This window comes from Nerophis lumbriciformis, linkage group LG16 (assembly GCF_033978685.3).
Source record: "Nerophis lumbriciformis linkage group LG16, RoL_Nlum_v2.1, whole genome shotgun sequence".
NCBI classification, from domain to species: domain Eukaryota; kingdom Metazoa; phylum Chordata; class Actinopteri; order Syngnathiformes; family Syngnathidae; genus Nerophis; species Nerophis lumbriciformis.
Window position 1 is genome coordinate 23,884,340 of NC_084563.2, and position 25,307 is coordinate 23,909,646.

General features: G+C 37.2%; 2 protein-coding genes across 3 annotated transcripts; both read left to right on the forward strand.

The window, feature by feature from the left end:
• Positions 1-59: 59 nt before the first annotated feature.
• On the forward strand, positions 60-13,899 carry cox18 (cytochrome c oxidase assembly factor COX18). Of its 2 annotated transcripts, none has more exons than XM_061976822.2 (7): positions 60-257; positions 474-826; positions 3,984-4,084; positions 4,157-4,311; positions 4,376-4,491; positions 4,557-4,664; positions 11,789-13,899. In XM_061976822.2, exons 2-7 carry the CDS (start codon positions 506-508, stop codon positions 11,948-11,950), a joined length of 963 nt encoding a protein of 320 aa, XP_061832806.1. In that variant the 5' UTR covers positions 60-257; positions 474-505; the 3' UTR covers positions 11,951-13,899. The 2 variants fall into 2 exon arrangements, with proteins under 2 accessions (XP_061832806.1, XP_061832804.1); XM_061976820.2 differs by having other exon boundaries at positions 63-252; positions 11,789-13,898.
• Positions 13,900-13,979: 80 nt separating this feature from the next.
• igfbp7 (insulin-like growth factor binding protein 7) lies at positions 13,980-23,090 on the forward strand. The gene is made up of 5 exons (XM_061976823.2): positions 13,980-14,451; positions 16,871-16,980; positions 22,113-22,220; positions 22,308-22,434; positions 22,491-23,090. Exons 1-5 carry the CDS (start codon positions 14,025-14,027, stop codon positions 22,511-22,513), a joined length of 795 nt encoding a protein of 264 aa, XP_061832807.2. The 5' UTR covers positions 13,980-14,024; the 3' UTR covers positions 22,514-23,090.
• Positions 23,091-25,307: the final 2,217 nt, after the last annotated feature.

Consider the following 25,307-nt stretch of genomic DNA (forward strand, 5'->3'; position numbering starts at 1 on the left):
AAACAGTTGAAAATAATAATCAAAGTAAATACAAAAACAGTACAAAGCAGCGGCAGGGGGTTGTTAATTCAAAGTAACTAAAATATGTATTTTTTGGTAATATCGTTTTGTTGACGTCACATGTAGTCGCCGAAGAAGTGGTTTACGTCATCAAGATGCACCGCGGCTTGTCGGCTGTTGTCTGACTGCGGGACGGCGGAGAAAAGTCACCAAAACGCACTCGAAGAGAATAAATCCAATGTTTTAATTAATGTAAGGTTGGTCTTTTGTTTTTATTCCTACTTTGATTGTACAATGTAAATCTGACACGTCATAATTTGAAACAGGTGAGCCTCCGGCTGACGTCACATTTTCATCAACATTAAAATGAGATTAGGCTTAACTTTGTCAGCTGTAGCAAATGTTTTGTATTTGTCTCAAGAAAATTATTTAAATAAACTTACCATTTTGTGATGACCTCTGACCCCTGACAGGTGACGTGTTTGGGGAGCAGGGGGGTGCTACCATGCTGGCTCTGGGGGGGCTCCGCCTCCTGCGGCTGCCCGCCAGAGCTGCCTGTGGCGCGGCGTTCCTCAGGAAGTCTTCGCCTTCGGCCACTCACTCTGACAGCTCAGCGCAACGCCGGCTGTCCTCTGGTGACGCCGCTTCTGGATGGTACCATCAGGTGTCGCACTCGGCCCCCGTGCACCTGGCCGAAGACTTCCTGGTCCACGTCCAGCAGAGCAGCGGTCTGCCATGGTGGCTCAGCATCGTCGTCGGCACGCTGTCAGTAAGGACCCTCGTGACGCTGCCACTCGCCGCCTACCAGCTCGTCATTCTTGGCAAGGTGAGCGCCGCCTGGAACGTCCTGGTCCGCCAGGCCACCTGGCATGGAGACTTTTTACTTGCTAGACCATGGCTTTGCGCTAAACTGGTAGTACATCAGGGGCGTCCAAAGTGTGGTCCGGGGGCCGTTTATGGCCCGCTGCTAATGTTTTAACGGCCCGCGGCACAATCGAAGAATATCAAATAGAGCATGAAACAAACAAACAAAAAACCTTATAATGGATGGATACATCTGAAGTTTAGTTATCATTTAAGCAGTGAAAGTAATATATATCTTTATAACTTATTTTTTAATATTTTATGAGTGCGACCCTTTTGGATTCCCAAGGATTTTAGTGGGATTATTTTTCAACTGTTGTTGTCCAAAAAATAATACATCAAACTCAATGTTGTTATGAATTATTGTACTATTTAAGACTCTTATTACTCCACATCAAATATTCCACTTTTAAAATATTTGGGGGGGAAAATATTGCATATTTTATGTTTTTGCCATAAAAAAAAATTTGGGGGGGGGAATAAAAGGTATATAACAAAAAACATGTATAGTCAGAAAGACCGAAAGTTGATCGAGACCAGCTTATCAAACTTTTTACCGCCTCAGAAAACGCGTGGCTCTCCAAGTACCACCACAATGACAACATTAAAATACAGTAGTGCAGTGGACCTAAGTATTCATTAAGTACCACCATAATGACAATGTTAAAATACAGTAGTGTAGTAGACCTAAGTATTCATTAAGTACCACCACAATGACAACATTAAAATACAGTAGTGCAGTAGACCTAAGTATTCATTAAGTACCACCATAATGACAATATTAAAATGCAGTAGTGTAGTAGACCTAAGTATTCATTAAGTACCACCATAATGACAACATTAAAATACAGTAGTGTAGTAGACCTAAGTATTCATTAAGTACCACCATAATGACAACATTAAAATACAGTAGTGTAGTAGACCTAAGTATTCATTAAGTACCACCATAATGACAACATTAAAATACATTAGTGTAGTAGACCTAAGTATTCATTAAGTACCACCATAATGACAACATTAAAATACAGTAGTGTAGTAGACCTAAGTATTCATTAAGTACCACCATAATGACAACATTAAAATACAGTAGTGTAGTAGACCTAAGTATTCATTAAGTACCACCATAATGACAACATTAAAATACATTAGTGTAGTAGGCCTAAGTATTCATTAAGTACCACCACAATGACAACATTAAAATACAGTAGTGCAGTAGACCTAAGTATTCATTAAGTACCACCATAATGACAACATTAAAATACAGTAGTGTAGTAGACAAAAGTATTCATTAAGTACCACCATAATGACAATATTAAAATACAGTAGTGTAGTAGACCTAAGTATTCATTAAGTACCACCATAATGACAACATTAAAATACAGTAGTGTAGTAGACCTAAGTATTCATTAAGTACCACCACAATGACAACATTAAAATACAGTAGTGCAGTGGACCTAAGTATTCATTAAGTACCACCATAATGACAATATTAAAATACAGTAGTGTAGTAGACCTAAGTATTCATTAAGTACCACCATAATGACAACATTAAAATACATTAGTGTAGTAGACCTAAGTATTCATTAAGTACTACCACAATGACAACATTAAAATACAGTAGTGCAGTGGACCTAAGTATTCATTAAGTACCACCATAATGACAACATTAAAATACAGTAGTGTAGTAGACCTAAGTATTCATTAAGTACCACCATAATGACAACGTTAAAATACATTAGTGTAGTAGACCTAAGTATTCATTAAGTACCACCACAATGACAACATTAAAATACAGTAGTGCAGTAGACCTAAGTATTCATTAAGTACCACCATAATGACAATATTAAAATACAGTAGTGTAGTAGACCTATGCATTCATTAAGTACCACCATAATGACAATATTAAAATACAGTAGTGCAGTAGACCTAAGTATTCATTAAGTACCACCATAATGACAACATTAAAATACATTAGTGTAGTAGACCTAAGTATTCATTAAGTACCACCACAATGACAACATTAAAATACAGTAGTGCAGTAGACTTAAGTATTCATTAAGTACCACCATAATGACAACATTAACATACAGTAGTGTAGTAGACCTAAGTATTCATTAAGTACCACCATAATGACAACATTAAAATACAGTAGTGTAGTAGACCTAAGTATTCATTAAGTACCACCATAATGACAACATTAAAATACAGTAGTGTAGTAGACCTAACTATTCATTAAGTACCACCATAATGACAACATTAAAATACATGAGTATAGTAGACCTAAGTATTCATTAAGTACCACCACAATGACAACATTAAAATACAGTAGTGCAGTAGACCTAAGTATTCATTAAGTACCACCACAATGACAACATTAAAATACAGTAGTGTAGTAGACATAAGCATTCATTAAGTACAACCATAATGACAATATTAAAATACAGTAGTGTAGTAGACCTAAGTATTCATTAAGTACCACCATAATGACAATATTAAAATACAGTAGTGTGTGTGGTAGACATAAGTATTCATTAAGTACCACCGTAATGATAACATTAAATACAGTAGTGTAGTAGACCTAAGTATTCATTAAGTACCACCATAATGACCAACATTAAAACACAGTAGCGTAGTAGGCCTATGTATTCCTTAAAAACAAGGCAGATGTTTTATTTAACAATTATATTTATTATTTTTGTCTCCTGTAACATTATGCACAGTTTGAACAGTAACACTGTGTTTGAATGTTTAGTCAAATGATTCTTTGGTCTACCACTAGATGGAGCTAGCATACCTCAGTTTGAGAGTCACTGGTCTCGAGATGTAGGTGTTGAATACTATTTAAAAAATATACTTGTTTAAAAAAAAGACCATTTCGGGTCCCGGGGCCAAACTTGAGCGGAGCCTTAAAAGGTAAAAAAAAATAAACAAAAAAAAACAATATATTGTAATGGTTTTGAAAATGAAAAATATCAAAATGGAAGTGGAAAAAGTTTGCACGTCCTTGTCGTAAACCGTCCCTCAAGTATTTGTTTTGTTGCTGTGCTGGCCTCCATCACTGTAACCATGGCAACCTGCCCCCTCTCATCCGAGTCTCCCGTAACCATGGCAACCTGCAGGTGGAGGCGCTCCAGGCGGAGATTGCGGCGCTGGCTAAGAGGCTCCGGTACGAGGTGTCCCTGCGGGCGAAGGAGAGAGGCTGGACGGACAAACAGTGCCGGTGAGAAGAGGCGGACTTGTTCCTCGGTCTTCCAGGAACTCCATGATACCGGTCTTTCTTCTTCTTGTTCAGGTTCCAGTTCCGCAAGAACTTGCGCCGCGTGGTGTCCCAGCTGTACATCCGGGACAACTGTCACCCGGTCAAAGCCAGCCTGCTGGTGTGGGTCCAGCTGCCCCTCTGGATCAGCCTGTCCCTGGCCCTGCGGAACCTCAGCCTGGAAGAACTGGGTGAGACCGGCTGGGGTCTGGGTCCATGGCCTGAGACTAAGACTAGCCTGTGTTTGCGTTGCAGCCCTGAGGCCGGATCTGATGACCGGCGGCGCTCTGTGGTTCACCGACCTCACGTCGCCCGACGCCACCTGGCTCCTCCCACTTTCCCTGGGCCTGGTGAACCTGCTCACGGTGGAGGTGCGTGACGGACAGCTGCCGGGTCACATGACTCCTCGATGACATCGCCGCGCTTTCTTCCTCAGGTATTTTCCCTCCAGAGGTCCGAGGCGTCGTCTATTCACAAATGGCTGACCAACGCCATGCGAGGCTTCGCCCTGCTCATGATCCCCGTCGCCGCCGCCGTCCCTTCCGTGAGTTCTGGTCCGCTCCCACTTGGTGGTCTATGCCACAGGGGTCAAACTCAAGGTCCGAGGGCCACATCCTTTAAATTGGCCTGGAAATATCGTCTTTTCTTCTTTTTTCAGCTTAAAAATCATCCGATAACTTTTTTCTGTTTAAATAGAAATCATTTTTATTTGCTCGACATGATTTCAAAATCAATTATGTACTTTAAAAACCACAAGATTTTACGGTAAAATTGACTTTGTGCAAATGGGGGGAAAAAAAGTAAGATCAAATTCTGGCAAGTGAGCTGTCAATTTTTTTTTCATGTCAAAAATGTATAAAAATGTATATATACTATAAAATCTACAGGTGTTGTTTTTAACAGTAAAAAACTGGCGGAATTATACTGTGAAAAAGCAGTTGTCTATTTACAGTAACAACAAATAGCTTCAATTTTACAGTAAAATTGTTCCGACTGAGCTGCCTTTTTTTTTACCGTAAAATTGCAGCCGTGCTGTTTTTCCATTCACAGTAATATGCTGTAAAAACACTGTCAATTTTACGTCAAAATTATTGCGATTGAGCTGCCAGTTTTTTACCGTAAAAAAATAGCCGTGCTGTTTTTCAATTCAAAATATGCTGTAAAAAAACAACAAAAACTAAATTTTATGGTAAAATTATTGCGACTGAGCTGCCAGTTTTTTTACCGTAAAAAAAACAGCCGGGCTGTTTTTCAATTTAAAATATGCTGTAAAAAAATATTGTCAATTTTATAGTAAAATTATTGCGACTGAACTGCCAGTTTGTTGTCGTTAAAACTAAAACAGCTGTACTGTTTTTCCATTCACAGTAATATGCTGTAACAAAACAACAAATTCTATGGTAAAATTATTGCGACTGAGCTGCCTTTTTTTACCGTAAAATTGCAGCTGTACGTTTTTTCCATCCATCCATCCATTTTCTACTGCTTGTCCCTCTCCATTTACATTAATACGCTGTAAAAACACTGTCAATCTTACGTTAAAATGATTGCGACTGAGCTGCAAGTTTTTTACTGTAAAATTGCAGCCTTACTATTTTTCAATTTAAAATATGCTGTAAAAAAAACAAAAAAACAGTGTCAATTTTATGGTAAAATTATTGTCGTGAAAAAAAACCACGGTACTCTTTTTCAATTTGCCGTAATATGCTGTGAAGAAACCGTCAATTTTACAGTAAATGTATTGCGACTAAACTGCTATGTTTATACCGTAAAAAAGCTGCAGTACTGTTTTTCCATTCACAGTAATATGCTGTAAAAAACACAGTAAATTTTACGGTAAAGTTATTGTGACCAAACTGTAAGTTTTTTACTGTAAAAAAACGCAGTACTGTTTTTCTATTTACAGTAATATGCTGTAAAAAAAAATTAAAAAAATTCTATGGTAAAATTATTGCGACTGAGCTGCCTTTTTTACCGTAAAATTGCAGCGGTACTGTTTTTCCATCCATTTTCTACTGCTTGTTCCTCGACATTCACAGTAATATGCTGTAAAAACACTTGTCAATTTGACGTTAAAATGATTGCTGCCAGATTTTTACCGTTAAAAAAAAGTGTTACTGTTTTTCCATTCACAGTAATATGCTGTAAAATTACCGTCAATTTTATGGTAAAATGATTGCAAATTAGCTTCATTTTTTTACCGAAAAATTGCAGCCGTACTTTTTATCCATTTACAGTAAAATGCTGTAAACAACAGATTGCTACTGAGCGGCCAGATTTTTACCGTAAAAAACAGCCGTGCTGTTTGTCAATCTAAAATATGCAGTAAAAAAAACACTCAATTTTATTGTAAAATTATTGAGACTGAACTGACAGTTTTTTGTCGTAAAGCAAGAAAACAGCGGTACTGTTTTTCTATTTACCGTAATATGCTGTAAAAACACTACATTTTACAGTACATTTTGCCATGTTTATACCGTAAAAAAAGCAACTGTACGGTTTTTCCATTTACAGTAATATGCTGTAAAAACAATACATTTTACGTCAAAGTTATTGCTATTGAGCTGCCAGTGTTTTACCGTAAAAAACAGCCGTGCTGTTTTTCAATTTAAAATAATATGCTGTAAAAAAAAGAAGTACATTTTATGTAAGAAATTATTGCAACTGAACCGCCAGTTTTTTGTCGTAAAAAAAGCAAACAGCGGTACTGTTTTTCTATTTACCGTATTATGCCGTAAAAATACAGTCAATTTTACGGTAAACATATTGCAACTTACCGTAACTGCCATATTTAAACCGTAAAAAAGCTGCAGTACTGATGGATTGATTGATTGAGAATTTTATTAGTAGGTTGCACAGTGAAGTACATATTCCGTACAATTGACCACTAAATGGTATCACCCGAATAAGTTTTTCAACTTGTTTAAGTCGGGGTCCACTTTTCCATTCACAGTAATATGCTGTAAAAACACAGTCAATCTTACGGTGAAGTTATTGCGACTGAGTTTTTTACTGTAAAAAATAGCAGTACTGTTTTTCTATTTACAATAACGTCAATTTGACATTAAAATGATTGCGACTTAGCTGCCTTTTTTTACCGTAAAATTGCAGCGGTACTGTTTTTCCATTTACAGTAATATGCTGTATAAACACTGTCAATTTTACATAAAAATTATTGCGAGTGAGCTACCAGTTTTTTACCGTAAAAAAAACAGCTGTGCTGTTTTTCAATTGAAAATATGCTGTAAAAAAAACAAAAAACAAAGTAAATTTTATGGTAAAATTATTGCGACTGAGCTGCTAGTTTTTTACCGTAAAAAAAACAGCCGTGCTGTTTTTCAATTGAAAATACGCTGTAAAAAAAACAAAACAAAGTAAATCTTATGGTAAAATTATTGCGACTGAGCTGGCAGTTTTTTGTCGTAAAAAAAACAGCGGTACTGTTTTTTCCATTCACAGTAATATGTCATAAAAAACATTACATTTTACGTTAAAAATGATTGCAACTGAACTGCCAGTTTTTTAACGTAAAAAAAAAACCAGTATTACTGTTTTTCTATTTCCCGTAATATGCCGTAAAAAAACAGTCCATTTATTATTGCAACTTAACTGCCATATTTATACCGTAAAAAAGCTGCAGTACTGTTTTTCCATTCACAGTAATATGCTGTAAAAACACAGTAAATCTTACGGAGAAGCTATTGCGACCGATTTTTTACTGTAAAAAAAATTAGCAGTACTGTTTTTCCATTTACAGTAATATGCTGTATAAACACTGTCAATTTGACATTAAATTATTGCGACTGAGCTGCCAGTTTTTTACCGTAAAAAAACAGCCATGCTGTTTTTTTATTTAATATATGCTGTAAAAAAACAAAAAACTGTAAATTTTATGGTAAAATTACTGCGACTGAACTGCCAGTTTTCGTTGTAAAAACAAAAAAGCGGTACTGTTTTTCCATTTACCGTATTTTCCGCACTATAAGGCGCACCTAAAAACCACAATTTTTCTCAAAAGCTGACAGTGCGCCTAATAACCCGGTGCGCTTTATTACGATTCATTTTCATAAAGTTTCGGTCTCGCAACTTCGGTAAACAGCCGCCATCTTTTTTCCCGGTAGAACAGGAAGCGCTTCTTCTTCTACGCAAGCAACCGCCAAGGAAAGCACCCGCCCCCATAGAACAGGAAGCGCTTCACCCGCCCCCGGAAGAAGAAGAAAAAACGCGCGGATATCACCGTACGTTTCATTTCCTGTTTACATCTGTAAAGACCACAAAATGGCTCCTACTACGCGACAAGGATCCGGATCATAAAAAGACGCAATCTCTCCATCCGCACACGGATTACTACTGTATTTCACAGCAACTGATATTCCTGTGAACTGCACTGTGGAACGGGAGCACGTACGGTGAATATTCGCACCACAGGGAATGAGGAGTCATCCTTCACTGTGGTTCTAGCTTGCCATGCTAACTTCCACCCATCCAAAAGAGACCTTTCCAGCCGGCGTCATCATAAAAGCTAACTCGAAGGGATGGATGGATGAAGAAAAGATGAGCGAGTGGTTAAGGGAAGTTTACGCGAAGAGGCCGGGTGGCTTTTTTCACACAGCTCCGAAGGCGAACACACCTTCACTAAGACGGGCAGACAGCGCCGGTCGACATACGCCAACATCTGCCAGTGGATCGTAAATGCCTGGGCAGATAGTTTCGGTCACAACTGTGGTCCGAGCTTTCCGGAAGGCAGGATTCACAGAACTGCTGCACAACAACAGCGACACTGACTCCCGATGACTTCTACGAGACGGAACCGGCCATTTTTGGATCCCACGCTTGCGCAACTTTTCAATTCGGACACCGAAGACGAAGAATTCGAAGGATTTACGAATGAAGAATAACTTCAGAAGGTGAGCGCTATGTTTATTTTGTGTGTTGTGACATTAACGTTCGAGCAACATTATGTTGCTATTTATTGCTCTACACCATTTTGAATTTTACTATGTTTGTGATTGCACATTTGCGTACATTTTGGGACAGAGTTGTTAGAACGCTGGTTTTCAATATATTATTAAAGTTTGACTGAACTATCTGACTGTTTTTTTGACATTCACTTTAGCGCAGCGTTTTTTTGACATTCACTTTAGCGCAGCGTAGGCGCGGCTTTTAGTCCGGGGCGGCTTATTGGTGGACAAAATTATGAAATATGTAATTCATAGAAGGTGCGGCTAATAATCCGGTGCGCCTTATAGTGCGGAAAATACGGTACAGTAATATGCTGTATAATCACTGTCAATGTTACATAAAAATTATTGCGAATGAGCTGCCATTTTTTTACCGTAAAAAAACATCTGTGCTGTTTGTGAATTTAAAATATGCTGTAAAAAAAACAAAGAAACCTGTCAATTTTATGGTAAAATTACTGCGACTGAACTGCCAGATTTCGTTGTAAAAAAGAAAACAAAACAGCGGTACTGTTTTTCCATCCATTTTCTACCGCTTGTCCCGTTCGGTTTTTCATTCACAGTAATTTGTTGTAAAAAAAAAAAAAACTGCAGTACTGTTTTTCCATTTACAGTAATATGCTGTATAAACACTGTCAATTTTACATAAAAATGATTGCGAATGAGCTGCCATTTGTTTACCATAAAAAACAGCTGTGCTGTTTGTCAATTTAAAATATGCTGTAAAAAAAAAAAAAAACTGTCAATTTTATGGTAAAATTACTGCAACTGAACTGCCAGATTTCGTTGTAAAAAAGAAAACAAAACAGCGGTACTGTTTTTCCATCCATTTTCTACCGCTTGTCCCGTTCGGTTTTTATTCACAGTAATTTGTTGTAAAAAAAAAAAAACTGCAGTACTGTTTTTCCATTTACAGTAATATGCTGTATAAACACTGTCAATTTTACATAAAAATTATTGCGACTGAGCTGCCATTTTTTTTACCATAAAAAACAGCTGTGCTGTTTGTCAATTTAAAATATGCTGTAAAAAAAAAAAAAACGGTCAATTTTATGGTAAAATTATTGCGACCGAGCTGCCATTTTTTTACCGTAAAAAAACAGCTGTGCTGTTTGTCAATTTAAAATATGCTGTAAAATTATTTTTTTTAATTTTATGGTAAAATTACTGCGACTGAGCTGCCAGATTTCGTTGTAAAAAAAAAACAAAAAACAGCGGTACTGTTTTTCTATCCATCCATCCATTTTCTACCGCTTGTCCCGTTCGGTTTTCCATTCACAGTAATTTGTTGAAAAAAAAAACTGCAGTAGTTTTTCCATTTACAGTAATATGCTGTATAAACACTGTCAATTTTACATTAAAATTATTGCGACTGAGCTGCCATTTTTTTACCGTAAAAAAAACAGCTGTGCTGTTTGTCAATTTAAAATATGCTGTAAAAAAAAAGAAAAAAAAGTAAATTTTATGGTAAAATTATTGCGACCTAGCTGCCATTTTTTTTTACCGTAAAAAAACAGCTGTGCTGTTTGTCAATTTAAAATATGCTGTAAAATTATTATTTTTTAATTTTATGGTAAAATTACTGTGACTGAGCTGCCAGATTTCGTTGTAAAAAAAAACAAAACAGCGGCACTGTTTTTCCATCCATCCATTTTCTACCGCTTGTCCCGTTCGGTTTTCCATTCACAGTAGTTTGTTGTAAAAAAAAAACAAAAAAACTGCAGTACTGTTTTTCCATTTACAGTAAAATGCTGTATAAACACTGTCAATTTGACATAAAAATTATTGCGACTGAGCTGCCAGTTTTTTACCGTAAAAAAACAGCTGTTCTGTTTTTCAATTTAAAATATGCCGTAAAAAAAACAACTGTCAATTTTATGGTAAAATTATTGCGACTGAGCTGCCATTTATTTACCGTAAAAACAGTTGTGCTGTTTGTCAATTTAATATATGCTGTAAAAAAACAAACAAAACAAAAAAAAAACTGTCAATTTTATGGTAAAATTACTGCGACTGAACTGCCAGTTTTCGTTGTAACAGCGGTACTGTTTTTCCATCCATCCATCCATCCATTTGCTACCGCTTGTCCCGTTCGGTTTTCAATTCACAGTAATTTGTTGTAAAAACAAACAAACTGCAGTACTGTTTTTCCATTCACATTAATATGCTGTAAAGAACAGTCAATTTTACATAAAAAACTTTTGCAAATGAACTGCCAGTTCTTTGTCATAAAAACCCCCAAAACAGTGGTACTGTTTTTCTACTTACGGTAATATGCTGTAAAAAAAAAAAAAAAAAAAAAAGGAAAAAAGTCAATTTTACAGTAAACCTATTGCAACTAAACTGCCAGTTTTTACCGTAAAAAACTGTGGTACGGTTTTTCTATTTACAGTAATATGCTGTAAAAAAAAAAACAATTTTACAGTAATATTACTGTGACTGAGTTGCAAGTTATTTACCATACAATCTACAGATGATATATAATATATATATATATATATATACATATATAATCAAATACAATAATGAAAGCATAGGAAGTTGCGTAATCAAGTGATATAAGAGGCCCCCTGAGGGCAAACATAAAGTGATGTGGCCCTCCATGAAAAGGAGTTTGACACCCTGGTCTTCATGTTGACTTGGGGAAGATCTAACCTAGCTGTGCCGACCCCCCCACCCCCACCCCCACCCCCGCCCACTCCTCCAGTCCATGGCGCTCTACTGGTTCTCCTCCAGCGTGGTGGGCCTGGGTCACAATCTGCTCCTTCGTTCTCCCGCCCTCCACAAGCTCCTGAAAGTTCCCAGCAGACGCTCAGACACGCCGTACAGAGACCTGCTGGCCGCCCTGGTGGCCAAGTACTGCAAGTAAACTGGAACATTTTCCTGCTGGACTCGCTGACCCCGAGCTAGAACTTCATTTCCTGTCCACTGCAGACAATACAAATCTACTGTGGACCCTCAAACATTTCCTGTTTTCCTACTTACTGTTTTTGTTTCCTGTACAAAGTGTGGAAGCTCCTCTGCAACTAAACAATCACCCAACAGTGAGTCATAATCACGAGACAACAAGATGAAATGATGAGATAAAAAGTAATAATTATGAGATAAAAAGATGAAATGAGGTAAGTCTTAAATATGAGTTAAAAAGTTGAAATGAGATGAAAAATCTATCTCATCATTTTTACTTTGTATCTCATAGCTATGACTTTCTCATAAATTTCATAATTTTGTTTTTTGATCTGATTGACTTGATTTAATTTTAACTTCTGATCTCATCATTGTAACTTTCTCATAGTTGACTTACTAATAATTTTGACTTCTGATCTCATAATTTTAATTTATCTCAGTTATGACTTCTCATAATTATGACTTTTATTTCATAATGTTGAGTGTTGCTCTGATAATTATGACTTTTGATTTAATAATTAAAACTTCTGATCTCATAATTTTAACTTATCTTAGTTATGACTTCTCATAATTATGACTTATTTCATGTTGAGTGTTGATCTGATAATTATGACTTGATTGAATAATTGACTTTAGATTTAATAATTATGACTTGATCTGATAACTATGTCTTTTGATCTGATAATTATGACTTGATCTTATAATTATGACTTTTGAACTGATAATTATGACTTGTGATTTGATCATTATGACTTCTGATCTGATAATTATGACTTTTGATTTAATAATTAAGACTACTGATCTCATCATTTTGACTTTTTATCTCATAGTTGACTTTGTCATAATTTTGACTTTTGATCTCTGAATTATGACTTGATTGAATAATGACTTTTGATCTGATATGGCTTTTGATTGAATTGTGACTTTAGATTTAATAATTATGACTTCATCTGATATGACTTTTGATCACACAATTATGACTTTTGATCTGACAATTATGACTTGATCTCATAATTATGACTTGATCTGATAATTATGACTTTTGAACTTATAATTATGACTTTTGATCTCATAATTATGACTTTTGTTCTGATAATTATGACTTTTGATTTATTAATTAAGACTCCTGATCTCATAATTTTGACTTTTTATCTCATAGTTGACTTTGTAATAATTTTGACTTTTGATCTCTGAATTATGACTTGATTGAATAATTATGACTTTTGATCTGATATGACTTTTGATTGAATAATTATGACTTTTTATTGATTTGTGACTTTAGATTAAATTATGACTTGATCTGATATGACTTGATCACATAATTATGACTTTTGATCTTATAATTATGACTATCTGATAATTATGACTTTTGATCTCATAATTGACTTTTGATCTCATAATTATGACTTGATTTAATCATGACTTGATGTAAGAATTTTGACTTGATCTGATTATGACTTTTGATTTGATCATTATGACTTGATTTAATAATTTTGACCTTTGATCTGATAATTATGATTTGATCTTGTAATTATTACTTTATCTGATCATTGACTTCTCATAACTATGACTTTTATTTCATAATTGTCAGTGTTGATCTGATCATTTTGAATTTTAATCTGATAATTATGACTTTTGATGTCATAATTTTGACTCATAATTATGACTTATTTCATCTTTTAGATTTTTGATCTAATCTTGATTTGATAATCATGACTTTTGATCTCATAATTTTAACTTTTTATCTCATAATTATGACTTTGATCTGATAATTATGACTTTTGATGGAGGAATAATTCTGACTGATGTGATAAAGATGAGATATGATGGGTGTATTTCCAGAGGAGGCTGGAGTGTCCTGATAATATTGTGTGTGCTGCATGGAATGTGCCTTCAATAAATTGCGTGGGAGAAACATCCCAACATGGATTCTTTCCCAAGCCCCGCCCACATCCCACAAGGCGGAGTCTGCATCCCAGAGTCCCTGTGGTTCCGTTCTCTAGTCAGAAGCTTGTGAACTTCAGCCGGTCCGCATCATGGCGTCCAAACTTGTGCTGGCGTGTCTCATTCCGCTGCTTTGCGTCCTCTTCGCTGAGGCGGCGGCTCCCGAATGCGAACCCTGCGACCCGGCCCGTTGCGCCCCCCTCCCGGAGGCCGGCTGTCCCGCCGGCTCGATCACGGACCCGTGTGGCTGCTGCTCGACCTGCGCCGCGGCAGAAGGGGAGCAGTGCGGCGGGCGCCGCGCGGCCAACCGCCGCTGCGGACCCGGGCTGGAGTGCGTGCGCGCCTCCGAGGACAAGAAGAGCAAGCAGGGCGTGTGCACGTGCAAGAACAACTACCAGGTGTGCGGGAGCGATGGCGTCACCTACGCCAACGCCTGCGCCCTGAAGAGCGCCGGCGTGCGAGCGCAGAAAGACGGACAAGCGGAAGTGACCATCCACAACAAAGGACGCTGCGCCGCAGGTGAGCGCACCTGTTCAGGGGGTCAAGGGTCACGTTGACACATGCGAGCGCAGTGCTTCTAAAGTAGTGGGGCAGACCCCCTGGGGGGGCGTGAGAGGCAATGTTATGTTAAGTGTGAGTCAAGAACTATCTCAACACTGAAACATCAAGTTGTGGTCCCCTGGGGGCAAAAGCGAATATTTTGAAACATACTGTGAGGTGTCGGGGGGGGAAAGGGGGCAAAAGCATATATTTTCAAACTTACAGATAACTGTGAGGTGTCGAAGAAAGGGGGCGTGAGAGGCAAAAGCCTATATTTTGAAACATGCAAATGACTGTGAGGTGTCGGAAGAAATGGGGTGTGAGAGGCAAAACTCATTACTCAGTGGCCTAGTGGTTAGAGTGTCCGCCCTGAGATCGGTAGGTTGTGAGTTCAAACCGAGTCATACCAAAGACTATAAAAATGGGACCCATTACCTCCCTGCTTGACACTCAGCATCAAGCTGGAATCGGGGGTTAAATCGCCAAACATGTGAGGTGTCGGGAGAAAGGGGGCGTGAGAGGCAAAAGCGTATATTTTGAAACATACAGATGACAGTTAGGTGTCGAAGAAAGGGGGCGTGAGAGACAAAAGCGTATATTTTGAAACAACTGTTAGGTGTCGGGGGGAAAGGGGGCGTGAGAGGCAAAAGTGTATATTTTGAAACATACAGATGACTGTTAGGTGTCAAAGAAAGGGGGTGTGAGAGGCAAAAATTGTATATTTTGAAACACACAGATGACTGTTAGGTGTCGACGAAAAGGGGCGTGAGAGGCAAAAGCCTATATTTTGAAACATGTAGACAACTGTGAAGTGTCGAAGAAAGGGGGTGTGAGAGGCTAAAGCTCATATTTTGAAACATACAGATGACTGTTAGGTTTTGAAGATATGGGGCGTGAGAGGCAAAAGCGTATACTTTGAATTATACAGATTGCTGTGAGGTTTCGGGGGAAAGGGGGCGTGAGAGGCAAAAGTGTATATTTGGAAACATGCAGATGACTGTTAGGTGTCGAAGAAAGGGAGCTTGAGAGGCAAAAGTGTATATTTTGACACATGCAGACGACTGAGGTGTCGAAGAAAGGCGGCTTGAGAGGCAAAAGTGTATATTTTGAAACATGCAGATGACTGTTAGGTTTCAAAGAAATGGGGTGTGAGAGGCAAAAGTGTATATTTTAAAACATGAAGATGACTGGTGTCGAAGAAAGGGGGCTTGAGAGGCAAAAGTGTATATTTGGAAACATACAGATGACTGTTAGGTTTCAAAGAAATGGGGCGTGAGAGGCAAAAGCATATACTTTGAATGATATAGATTGCTGTGAGGTGTCGGGGGAAAGGGGGCGTGAGAGGCAAAAGTGTATATTTTGAAACATGCAGATGACTGTTAGGTTTCAAAGAAATGGGGCGTGAGAGGCAAAAGCGTATATTTTGAAACATGCAGGTGACTGTTAGGTTTCAAAGAAATGGGGTGTGAGAGGCAAAAGCGTATATTTTGAAACATGCAGATGACTGTTTGGTGTCGAAGAAATGGAGTGTGAGAGGCAAAAGCATATATTTTGAAACATGCAGATGACTTTTTGGTGTCGAGAGAAAAGGGGCGTGAGAGGAAAAAGTGTATATTTGGAAACATACAGATGACTGTTAGGTTTTGTAGAAATGGGGCGTGAGAGGCAAAAGCATATACTTTGAATTATATAGATTGCGGTGAGGTGTCGGGAGAAAGGGGGCGTGAGAGGCAAAAGCGTATATTTTGAAACATACAGATGACGGTTAGGTGTCGAAAAAAGGGGGCGTGAGAGGCAAAAGCGTATATTTTGAAACGACTATTAGGTGTCGGGGGTAAAGGGGGCGTGAGAGGCAAAAGTGTATATTTTGAAACATACAGATGACTGTTAGGTGTTAAAGAAAGGGGGCATGAAAGGCAAAAGCGTATATTTTGAAACATGGTTAGGTGTCGGGGAGGAAAAGGGGGCGTGAGAGGCAATAGAATAATGGCATCTTTAGTGTTATCAAACAACTATCTTGACACATACAGATAAATGAAACATTACCTTGGGGGGGCGTGACATAAAACCATTGAGAAGCACTGTGCTAGAGGAAGGGGCAGTTCAAAGGTCACGCTGACACCTGCTCGAGGGGAGGTCGAGGTCACGCTCAGGTGTTTTTCCCGTCACTCACGAGGCCAACGTGGCACATGTCGACTCAGCGTGTTTTAGACTTGAAGCAACACGATGTGAAGCGCAGCAAGAACGCGGCGATGTTTGTTCCCGCACGTCGACTCATGTCGCTCGTCCAGGCGGAACGTCAGCGTCTATCCTCCTAATCCTCACGCAAACACAGAATTCCACACTGAGCGCGCTCAGACTCAACAGAATGCTGACCTGTCTCATCGTGTCTGTGCAGCTCCACTCATCGTCACACCCCCCGGCCGGGTCTTCAACGTGAGCGGCGCTCAGGTGTACCTCAGCTGTGAGGCAGTGGGCGTGCCCACACCTGTGCTCACCTGGAGGAAGGTATGCCTGCTCAATGCCAACAACAACAACGCTATCTTTACACCAACTTCCTGCTTCCTTTTTACACAATAAGAGCGTCCAGACAGAAAATACAAAATGTCCATTCATTCTAAAAATAATTCTGATAATATTATAGTATAACATTTCAATATAAAATGTTCTAAAAATACTATTTGAAAAAACAAAAAAAAAGTGGAACAAAAGAGCAAACAGGTGAAATGTAACAAGAAAAAGTTGCAATGTTGACTCCAATAACAAAACTTTCATGCAGGCTGTTTTTTCTTTGTCTTTTTCTTAAAAACATAAAAACATTTAAACTTTATGTCAACGTATAGATTAAAGGTTTATCTGCAGATATTTTAGTGTTGAAAGTTAAAAAAAATATATATATATATATTATATATATATATATATATATATAACACTTTAATGACTGGGACCCTTTTGGGTCCCTGAGGCATTTAGGGGACGGCATGGCGCATTTGGGAGGGTGGCCGTGCCAGCAACCTGAGGGTTCCTGGTTCGATCCCCACCTTCTACCATCCTAGTCACGTCCGTTGTGTCCTTGAGCAAGACACTTCACCCTTGCTCCCGATGGGTCGTGGTTAGGACCTTCCATGGCAGTTCCCGCCATCAGTGTGTGAATGTGTGTGTGTGAATGGGTGAATGTGGAAATACTGTCAAAGCGCTTTGAGTACCTTGAAGGTAGAAAAGCGCTATACAAGTATAACCCATAGTGAAATTATAATGAATCAAAATCGATGTTGTTATGAACCGTTGACCTATTTAAGGCTCCAAATATTTCACAATATTCCACTTTGAATATTTAGTTTTTTTGCCATAAAAAGCTGGTTTCTTGGACAAAAAAGGCATAAAACAAAAACTAAATTAAACTTTATGTCAATAGATATATTTGAAGTTAATCTGTAGGTATTTTATTGTTGAAAATAAAAATAAAAATAAATTGATTTAACACTTTCATGACTCATACCCTTTTGGGTCCCCGAGATTTTTAATGTGATTTTTTTTAAACTGTGATTGTTAAAAAAATTAAAATAATGAAAATCAATGTTATGAATTATTGACCTATTCAAGGCTCCAATTACTTCACATCAAATATTCCACTTTTCGGGGGAAAATATTGCATATTTACTATTTTTTCCTTTGACGAATAAAGGGCATAAAACATAAAAACATTTAAACTTTATGTCGACGTACAGATTAAAGGTTTATCTGCAGATATTTTAGTGTTCAAAGTAAAAAAAATCTATATATATATATATATGACTTGCTTTTTAACACTTTAATGACCCCGAAAGGGATAAGCGGTAGAAAATGCCACTGGGACCCTTTTGGGTCCCTATGGCTTTTAGAGTGATTTGCATTTTATTTTTTAAAGCTGTCATTGTTGAAAAAAATAACAATTAAGCAAAATCGATTTTGTTGTGAATTGTTGACCTATTTAAGCCTCCAAATATTTCACAATATTCCACTTTGAAATATTTTTTTGGGGGGAAACATTGCATATTTAGTTTTTTTGCCATAAAAAACAGGGGTTTCTTGGAAAGTACAAAAACTATTTTCTGCAAGTAAAACAAAGATCCGCAAGTAGAAAAAACACTTTTATGCAATTAAAAAAACATGAGCAAGTATTTTTCTGAAAGTAGAAAAAAAAACTTTGGATGTATAAACTTTTTCTGTAATTATAAAAACACATTTGCAAGTATAAAAAAAATGTTCTGCAAGTAAAAACTTTTGGCAGTAATATTCCACCCTGCGCGATCCATACGACGACAGGTGGTGCTGCTGAGTCAATTTAAGACTGTCAAAGCTACTGGTATTTGCGCATGGTGCCGTTCGCCAAAAATAACAAAAGAAGAAGCAGGGTTGGGAGTAAAATAGATGAAAGAAGAGAGGGGACAAGTACAGGTTGAGCTTGTTTGAAGGTCTTAAATTGACTTAACAGCACCACCTGCTGTTGTAGCGTGTGAACGACAGGTGTGTGGATCAGGCAAGGTGGAATATTACTGCCAAAAGTTTTAACTTAAACAATTTTTTTTACTTGCATATTGTATTTTTACTTGCAGAACATTTTTGGGGGAGAGTAAAAAACAACAATGAAAATGTAAGAGACAAAAATGTAACAAATCTGACAGTAATGAGAAAAATCTGAAATGTTCAAACTAATGATTAATAATAATATAGTTAGTCACCTATAACACAAAGTTTTCCATTTAAGTATATATAACTTTTATTTTTTTCATTAAAAAAATATTTAAAAAATCCCCCGCATACTTGACCCTTCAGTATGCAGCCTTTGGTGGGAAAAGTTTAGAGACCCCTGATCTAAAATATTAGAAGCTCTCAAAATAAAAACACTTTTTAGTTTAATAAAAAAAACAAAAAAACATACAAACTTATAAATTAATAATTTGAAATTACAACAACAATAAACACTGATAAATGTGTAACTGAACATTAATATTTTCATACAGGCTGAATTTTTAAGGTTAGGTTAGGTTATGCAGTTATACAATCGCAATATTATTATATTTTTACAGGGAGAAAAACTGTAAAAATGTAAGGAAAGAGAGAAAAAAAACTCGGAAAAACTTAAATGTTTTAACTAATAATTAATGATAATATACTTAGTCATTTATAATACAAAGCTGACACAAAGTTGTGTCTGTAAATATTTAACATATGTTTTTAGCAACAACAACAACAACAACAACAACAAAAAACAAACAAACAAAAAAAAATTATATATATATATATATATATAGGGCTTCACGGTGGCAGAGGGGTTAGTGTATCTGCCTCACAATACGAAGGTCCTGAGTAGTCTTGGGTTCAATCCCGGGCTCGGGATCTTTCTGTGTGGAGTTTGCATGTCCTCCCCGTGACTGCGTGGGTTCCCTCCGGGTACTCCGGCTTCCTCCCACTTCCAAAGACATGCACCTGGGGATAAGTTGATTGGCAACACTAAATTGGCCCTAGTGTGTGAATGTGAGTGTGAATGTTGTCTGTCTATCTGTGTTGGCCCTGCGATGAGATGGCGACTTGTCCAGGGTGTACCCCGCCTTCCGCCCGATTGTAGCTGAGATAGGCTCCAGCGCCCCCCGCGACCCCAAAGGGAATAAGCGGTAGAAAATGGATGGATGGATGGATATATATATATATATATATATATATATGTATATCAAAATAGCCCCGCTTTTTATAGGTGGAAAACGCTTTGACACCCCTCTTGATAAAGTTTTGAAAGTAAAAAAACAATATTTTTAACACTTATGAGTGGCCCTTTTAGATGCCCAACATTTTTTTTTCCAAAACTGTTATTGCTCAAAAAATAATAATGTATCAAAATAAATGTTGTTATGAATTATTGACCTATTGAAGGCTCCTATTACTTCACATCAAATATTCCACTTTGAAATATATTTTGGGGAAAATATTGCATATTGTACCTGGGGATAGGTTGATTGGCAACACTAAATTGGCCCTAGTGTGTGAATGTGTGAATCTGTGGGCCTGTGATGAGGTGGCTACTTGTCCAGGGTGTACCCCGCCTTCCGCCCGAATGCAGCTGAGATAGGCTCCAGCCCCCCCCGTGACCCCAAAAGGGACAAGCGGTAGAAAATGGATGGAAGGATGGCATATAAAAACCTACGTTTTCTTTGACAGAAATAAGATAAAAATACATGAAAACATAAAATATTATAATCGCCAGATTGATTTGAAGTTGATCAAGAGACATAAGTAAAAAAAATAATAATTTAAAAAAAAGTGACTTTTTTAACACTTTTATGAGTGGGTCCCTTTTTTAAATGTCTTAAAAAATTATATCCATCCATCCATCCATCTTCTTCCGCTTATCCGAGGTCGGGTCGCGGGGGCAGCAGCCTAAGCAGGGAAGCCCAGACTTCCCTCTCCCCAGCCACTTCGTCCAGCTCTTCCTGTGGGACCCCGAGGCGTTCCCAGGCCAGCCGGGAGACATAGTCTTCCCAACGTGTCCTGGGTCTTCCCCGCGGCCTCCTACCGGTCGGACGTGCCCTAAACACCTCCCTAGGGAGGCGTTCGGGTGGCATCCTGACCAGATGCCCGAACCACCTCATCTGGCTCCTCTCGATGTGGAGGAGCAGCGGCTTTACTTTGAGCTCCTCCCGGATGGCAGAGCTTCTCACCCTATCTCTAAGGGAGATCCCCGCCACCCGGCGGAGGAAACTCATTTCAGCCGCTTGTACCCGTGATCTTGTCCTTTCGGTCATAACCCAAAGCTCATGACCATAGGTGAGGATGGGAACGTAGATCGACCGGTAAATTGAGAGCTTTGCCTTCCGGCTCAGCTCCTTCTTCACCACAACGAATCGATACAGCGTCCGTATTACTGAAGACGCCGCGCCGATCCGCCTGTCGATCTCACGATCCACTCTTCCCTCACTCGTGAACAAGACTCCGAGGTACTTGAACTCCTCCACTTGGGGCAAGATCTCCTCCCCAACCCGGAGATGGCACTCCACCCTTTTCCGGGCGAGAACCATGGACTCGGAGGTGCTGATTCTCATCCCAGTCGCTTCACACTCGGCTGCGAACCGATCCAGCGAGAGCTGAAGATCCTGGCCAGATGAAGCCATCAGGACCACATCATCTGCAAAAAGCAGAGACCTAATCCTGCAGCCACCAAACCAGATCCCCTCAACGCCTTGACTGCGCCTAGAAATTCTGTCCATAAATGAATTAAAATTTACTTTTCAAATAATTGACCTATTTAAGTATCCAATTACTTCACATCAAATATTCCATTTTGAAAGCATTTTGGAGGGGAAATATTGCATATTTTGTGTTTTTGCCATAAAAACAGGGTTTTGACAGAAAAAGCATAAAACATAAAAAAAATAAAATAAATGCTTTATATCGACAGACCAGAAGTTGATATAGACATTTACTGTAAGGGTAGAATAAGAAATAATGATAATAATATAGGACCTATTTTTAACATTTTCATGACTTTTGGGTCCCTGGGACCAAACTTGAAGGCAATCCTTAAGGTAAAAGTTTTTAAAGAACATGCAGCGGCGTGGAAAAGGTTTGAGCGAGACTGACCAATGACGATGTCGTCCTCTCATCAGGTGATCACCGGGAGAAAGAGGGTGGAGCTTCTTCCCGGAGACCGAGACAACCTGGCCATCCAGACCCGAGGAGGCCCGGAGAAACATCAAGTGACGGGCTGGGTTCTGGTCCGTGTCGCCATGTCACCTGAGGGTTTGGGGGCCGGGGGAGAAAAACTTTTGTGACATTCACGCATGTCACCTTTGACCTTTCAGATCTCGCCACTCACCAAAGAGGAGGAGGGTTCTTACGAGTGCCACGCCACTAATGCCAAAGGCGAAGCGTCGGCTGTCGGCTCCATTGAGGTGGTGGAGTCCATGGATGACATGGTCGTCAAGAAAGGTAAGAGCTGATTGGCTGGTAAGAAGTGAGTTACTGATGATGTCATTTCCTTTCAGTGACGAAGGAGGAAGAACTGTGAGCGGCTGATCTTCATCCTTGACTCGCCTGACATTTATTCTCTCTTCTTGCCCGCATATTTTATTCGTAGTAGGGATGAAACGATAAGAACATTGCACATCAAATGATCAGGGTGTTGTTGACTGTGCTCATAAAGTACTTATACAAACCAAGTTTTGTTGAAAATATAAATACAATTAATAGCCACACAGATTTTTTTAAATATTGTTTTGGCAATTTATATTTTAGAGTATTTTCTTCCCTTTTTATTTTTTTTTAATGCTAAGAAAAAAAAAACGTGTTGGGTGCGTCACACAAATTCACTTCCTGTTGTCATATCGCTTCGGGTGACAATCGATAGTGATGTGTGATACCAAGTAAAATTGTGGCTGGTATCAGAAATACCGATCCGATTCGCTACTGTGTGCAAATGTACCCAATATATGTTTGGTAAAAGTTGTGCATTTCAAGTGTTGCTGCTTTTGGGAAATCGTCTTTAAATGATATAAAATCACAGGGTGTTATTCCGCACTTATCTTATTTCTCTCTATCTCTAAATAGCGAGCAATAAAATTATACTTACACTTGCTGCTTTATAATACTGTGTGACTCATTTTCATTGTCATTTTCTTGCCAATCACGTTCCATTTTGACCACTATGGAGTGAAATTACTGCCAAAAATTCTGCAAGTATGAAAAAGATCTGCAAGTATAATATCAACGTTTTCTGTACGTAAAAAAAAAAAAGATCTGCAAATATAAAAACCATTTTGTGCAAATATAACACATTTTCTGCAAGTAAAAAAAAATTGCAAATAGAAAACATTTTTTGCAAGTAGAAAAAAAGATTTGCAAATATAAAAACTATTTTCTGCAGGTAGAAAAAACTTTTCTACAAGTAAAAAAAACAATTTTAAACAGAAAAACTATTTTCTGCAAGTAAAAAAAGGTTTGCAAGTATAACAATTATTTTCTGCAAGTATAAAAACTATTTTCTGCAAGTTAAAAAAAAATTGAAAACAGAAACACAATTTTATGCAAGTAAAAGAAAGATCCGCAAGTATAAAAATGTTCTGAAATTATATAACAAAAGATTCGCTAATATAAAAAAACATTCTGCGAGTAGAAAAAACATACCTGCAAGTAAAAAAGATCCGCAAGTATAAAAACAATTTTCTGCAAGTAGAAAAACTTTTTGGAAAGTGTAGAAATGTTCTGCATTTATTAAAAAAAGGATTTGCAAATATAAAAACAATTTTCTGCAAGTAGAAAAAAAGATTTTCATGTATAAAAGCAATGTTCTGCAAGTAGAAAAACTTTTTTGAAAGTATAAACATTTTCTGCAATTATAAAAAAAAAAGATTTGCAAATATAAAAAATATTTTCTGCATGTAGAAAAAACACTTTTTGAAAATACAAAAACAAATTTCTGTAAGTAAAAAAAAAAAAAAGATCCGCAGGATATAAAAACAATTTTCTGCAAGTAAAAGAAATTGCAAATATTAAAAAATTTTTGCAAGTAGAAAAAAAGATTTGCAAGTAGAAAAACTATTTTCTGCAAGTAGAAAAAACATTTCTGCAAGTAAATTTTTTTTTAAAACAAACAAAACAATTTTTGAAAGTATAGAAATGTTATGCAATTATAAAAAAAAAGATTTGCAAATATAAAAAATATTTTCTGCATGTAGAAAAAACACTTTTTGAAAATACAAAAACAAATTTCTGTAAGTAAAAAAAAAAAAGGATCCGCAGGATATAAAAACAATTTTCTGCAAGTAAAAGAAATTGCAAATATAAAAAATGTTTTGCAAGTAGAAAAAAAGATTTGCAAGTAGAAAAACTATTTTCTGCAAGTAGAAAAAACATTTCTGCAAGTAAATTTTTTTTTTTAAACAAACAAAACAATTTTTGAAAGTATAGAAATGTTATGCAATTATATAAAAAAAAAAAAAAGATTTGCAAATATAAAAAATTTCTGCAAGTAAAAAAAAATTGCTAATTTAAAAACAATTTTCTGCAAGTAGAAAAACGTTTTTGAAAGTATAAAAATGTTCTGCAATTATAAAAAATAAGATTTGCATATAGAAAAAAAAATTCTGCAAGTAGAAAAAAAAATTCTGCAAGTAAAAAAGTTTTTGGGGGAAATATAAAAACTATTTTCTGCAAGTAAAGAAAACAATAGCAAGTATAAAAAAATGTTTGTGCAAGTAGCAAAAAAACTTTAGAAGTATAAAAAATGTCTGCAATTATAAAAAAAAGTTTTGCAAGTATAAAAACAATTTCCTGCAAGTAAAAACTTTAGGCAGTAGTATTTCACCCTGCACGATCCACACAACGACAGGTGGTGCTGCTGAGTCAATTTAAGACTGTCAAATTCTGGTATTTGTGCATGGTGGCTGTTCGCCAAAACTAACAAAGAAGAAGAAGAAGCAGGGTGGGAGTAATATAGATGAAAGAAGAGAGGGACACTTACAGGTTGAGCTTGTTTGAAGGTCTTAAATTGACTTAACAGCACCACCTGTTGTAGCGTGTGGATCAGGCAGGGTGGAATATTACTGCCAAAAGTTTTAACTTGAAAACATTTGTTTAACTTGCATATTGTATTTTTACATGCAGAAAATTGTTGGGAGAGAGTAAAAAACAACAATGAAAATGTAAGAGAACATTTTTTTTTTTTTTTAAATCAGACAGTAATGAGCAAAAACAAATGTTCAAACTAATGATTAATAATAATATAGTTAGTCCCCAATAATACAACGTTTTCTATTTAAATATAAATAACTGAGCTTTTTTATTTTTTTTAAATTATTATTAAT

Bases quoted from the DNA above. Each gene is read 5' to 3' on its own strand.
- cox18 (XM_061976822.2), top strand. From the start codon at position 506: ATGCTGGCTCTGGGGGGGCTCCGCCTCCTGCGGCTGCCCGCCAGAGCT. The intron at 827-3,983 runs GTGAGCGCCGCC...GGCAACCTGCAG, and splicing joins AGCTCGTCATTCTTGGCAAG to GTGGAGGCGCTCCAGGCGGA. The intron at 4,492-4,556 runs GTGCGTGACGGA...TTTCTTCCTCAG, and splicing joins TGAACCTGCTCACGGTGGAG to GTATTTTCCCTCCAGAGGTC.
- igfbp7 (XM_061976823.2), top strand. From the start codon at position 14,025: ATGGCGTCCAAACTTGTGCTGGCGTGTCTCATTCCGCTGCTTTGCGTC. The intron at 14,452-16,870 runs GTGAGCGCACCT...GTGTCTGTGCAG, and splicing joins CAAAGGACGCTGCGCCGCAG to CTCCACTCATCGTCACACCC. The intron at 22,221-22,307 runs GTCCGTGTCGCC...TTGACCTTTCAG, and splicing joins AAGTGACGGGCTGGGTTCTG to ATCTCGCCACTCACCAAAGA.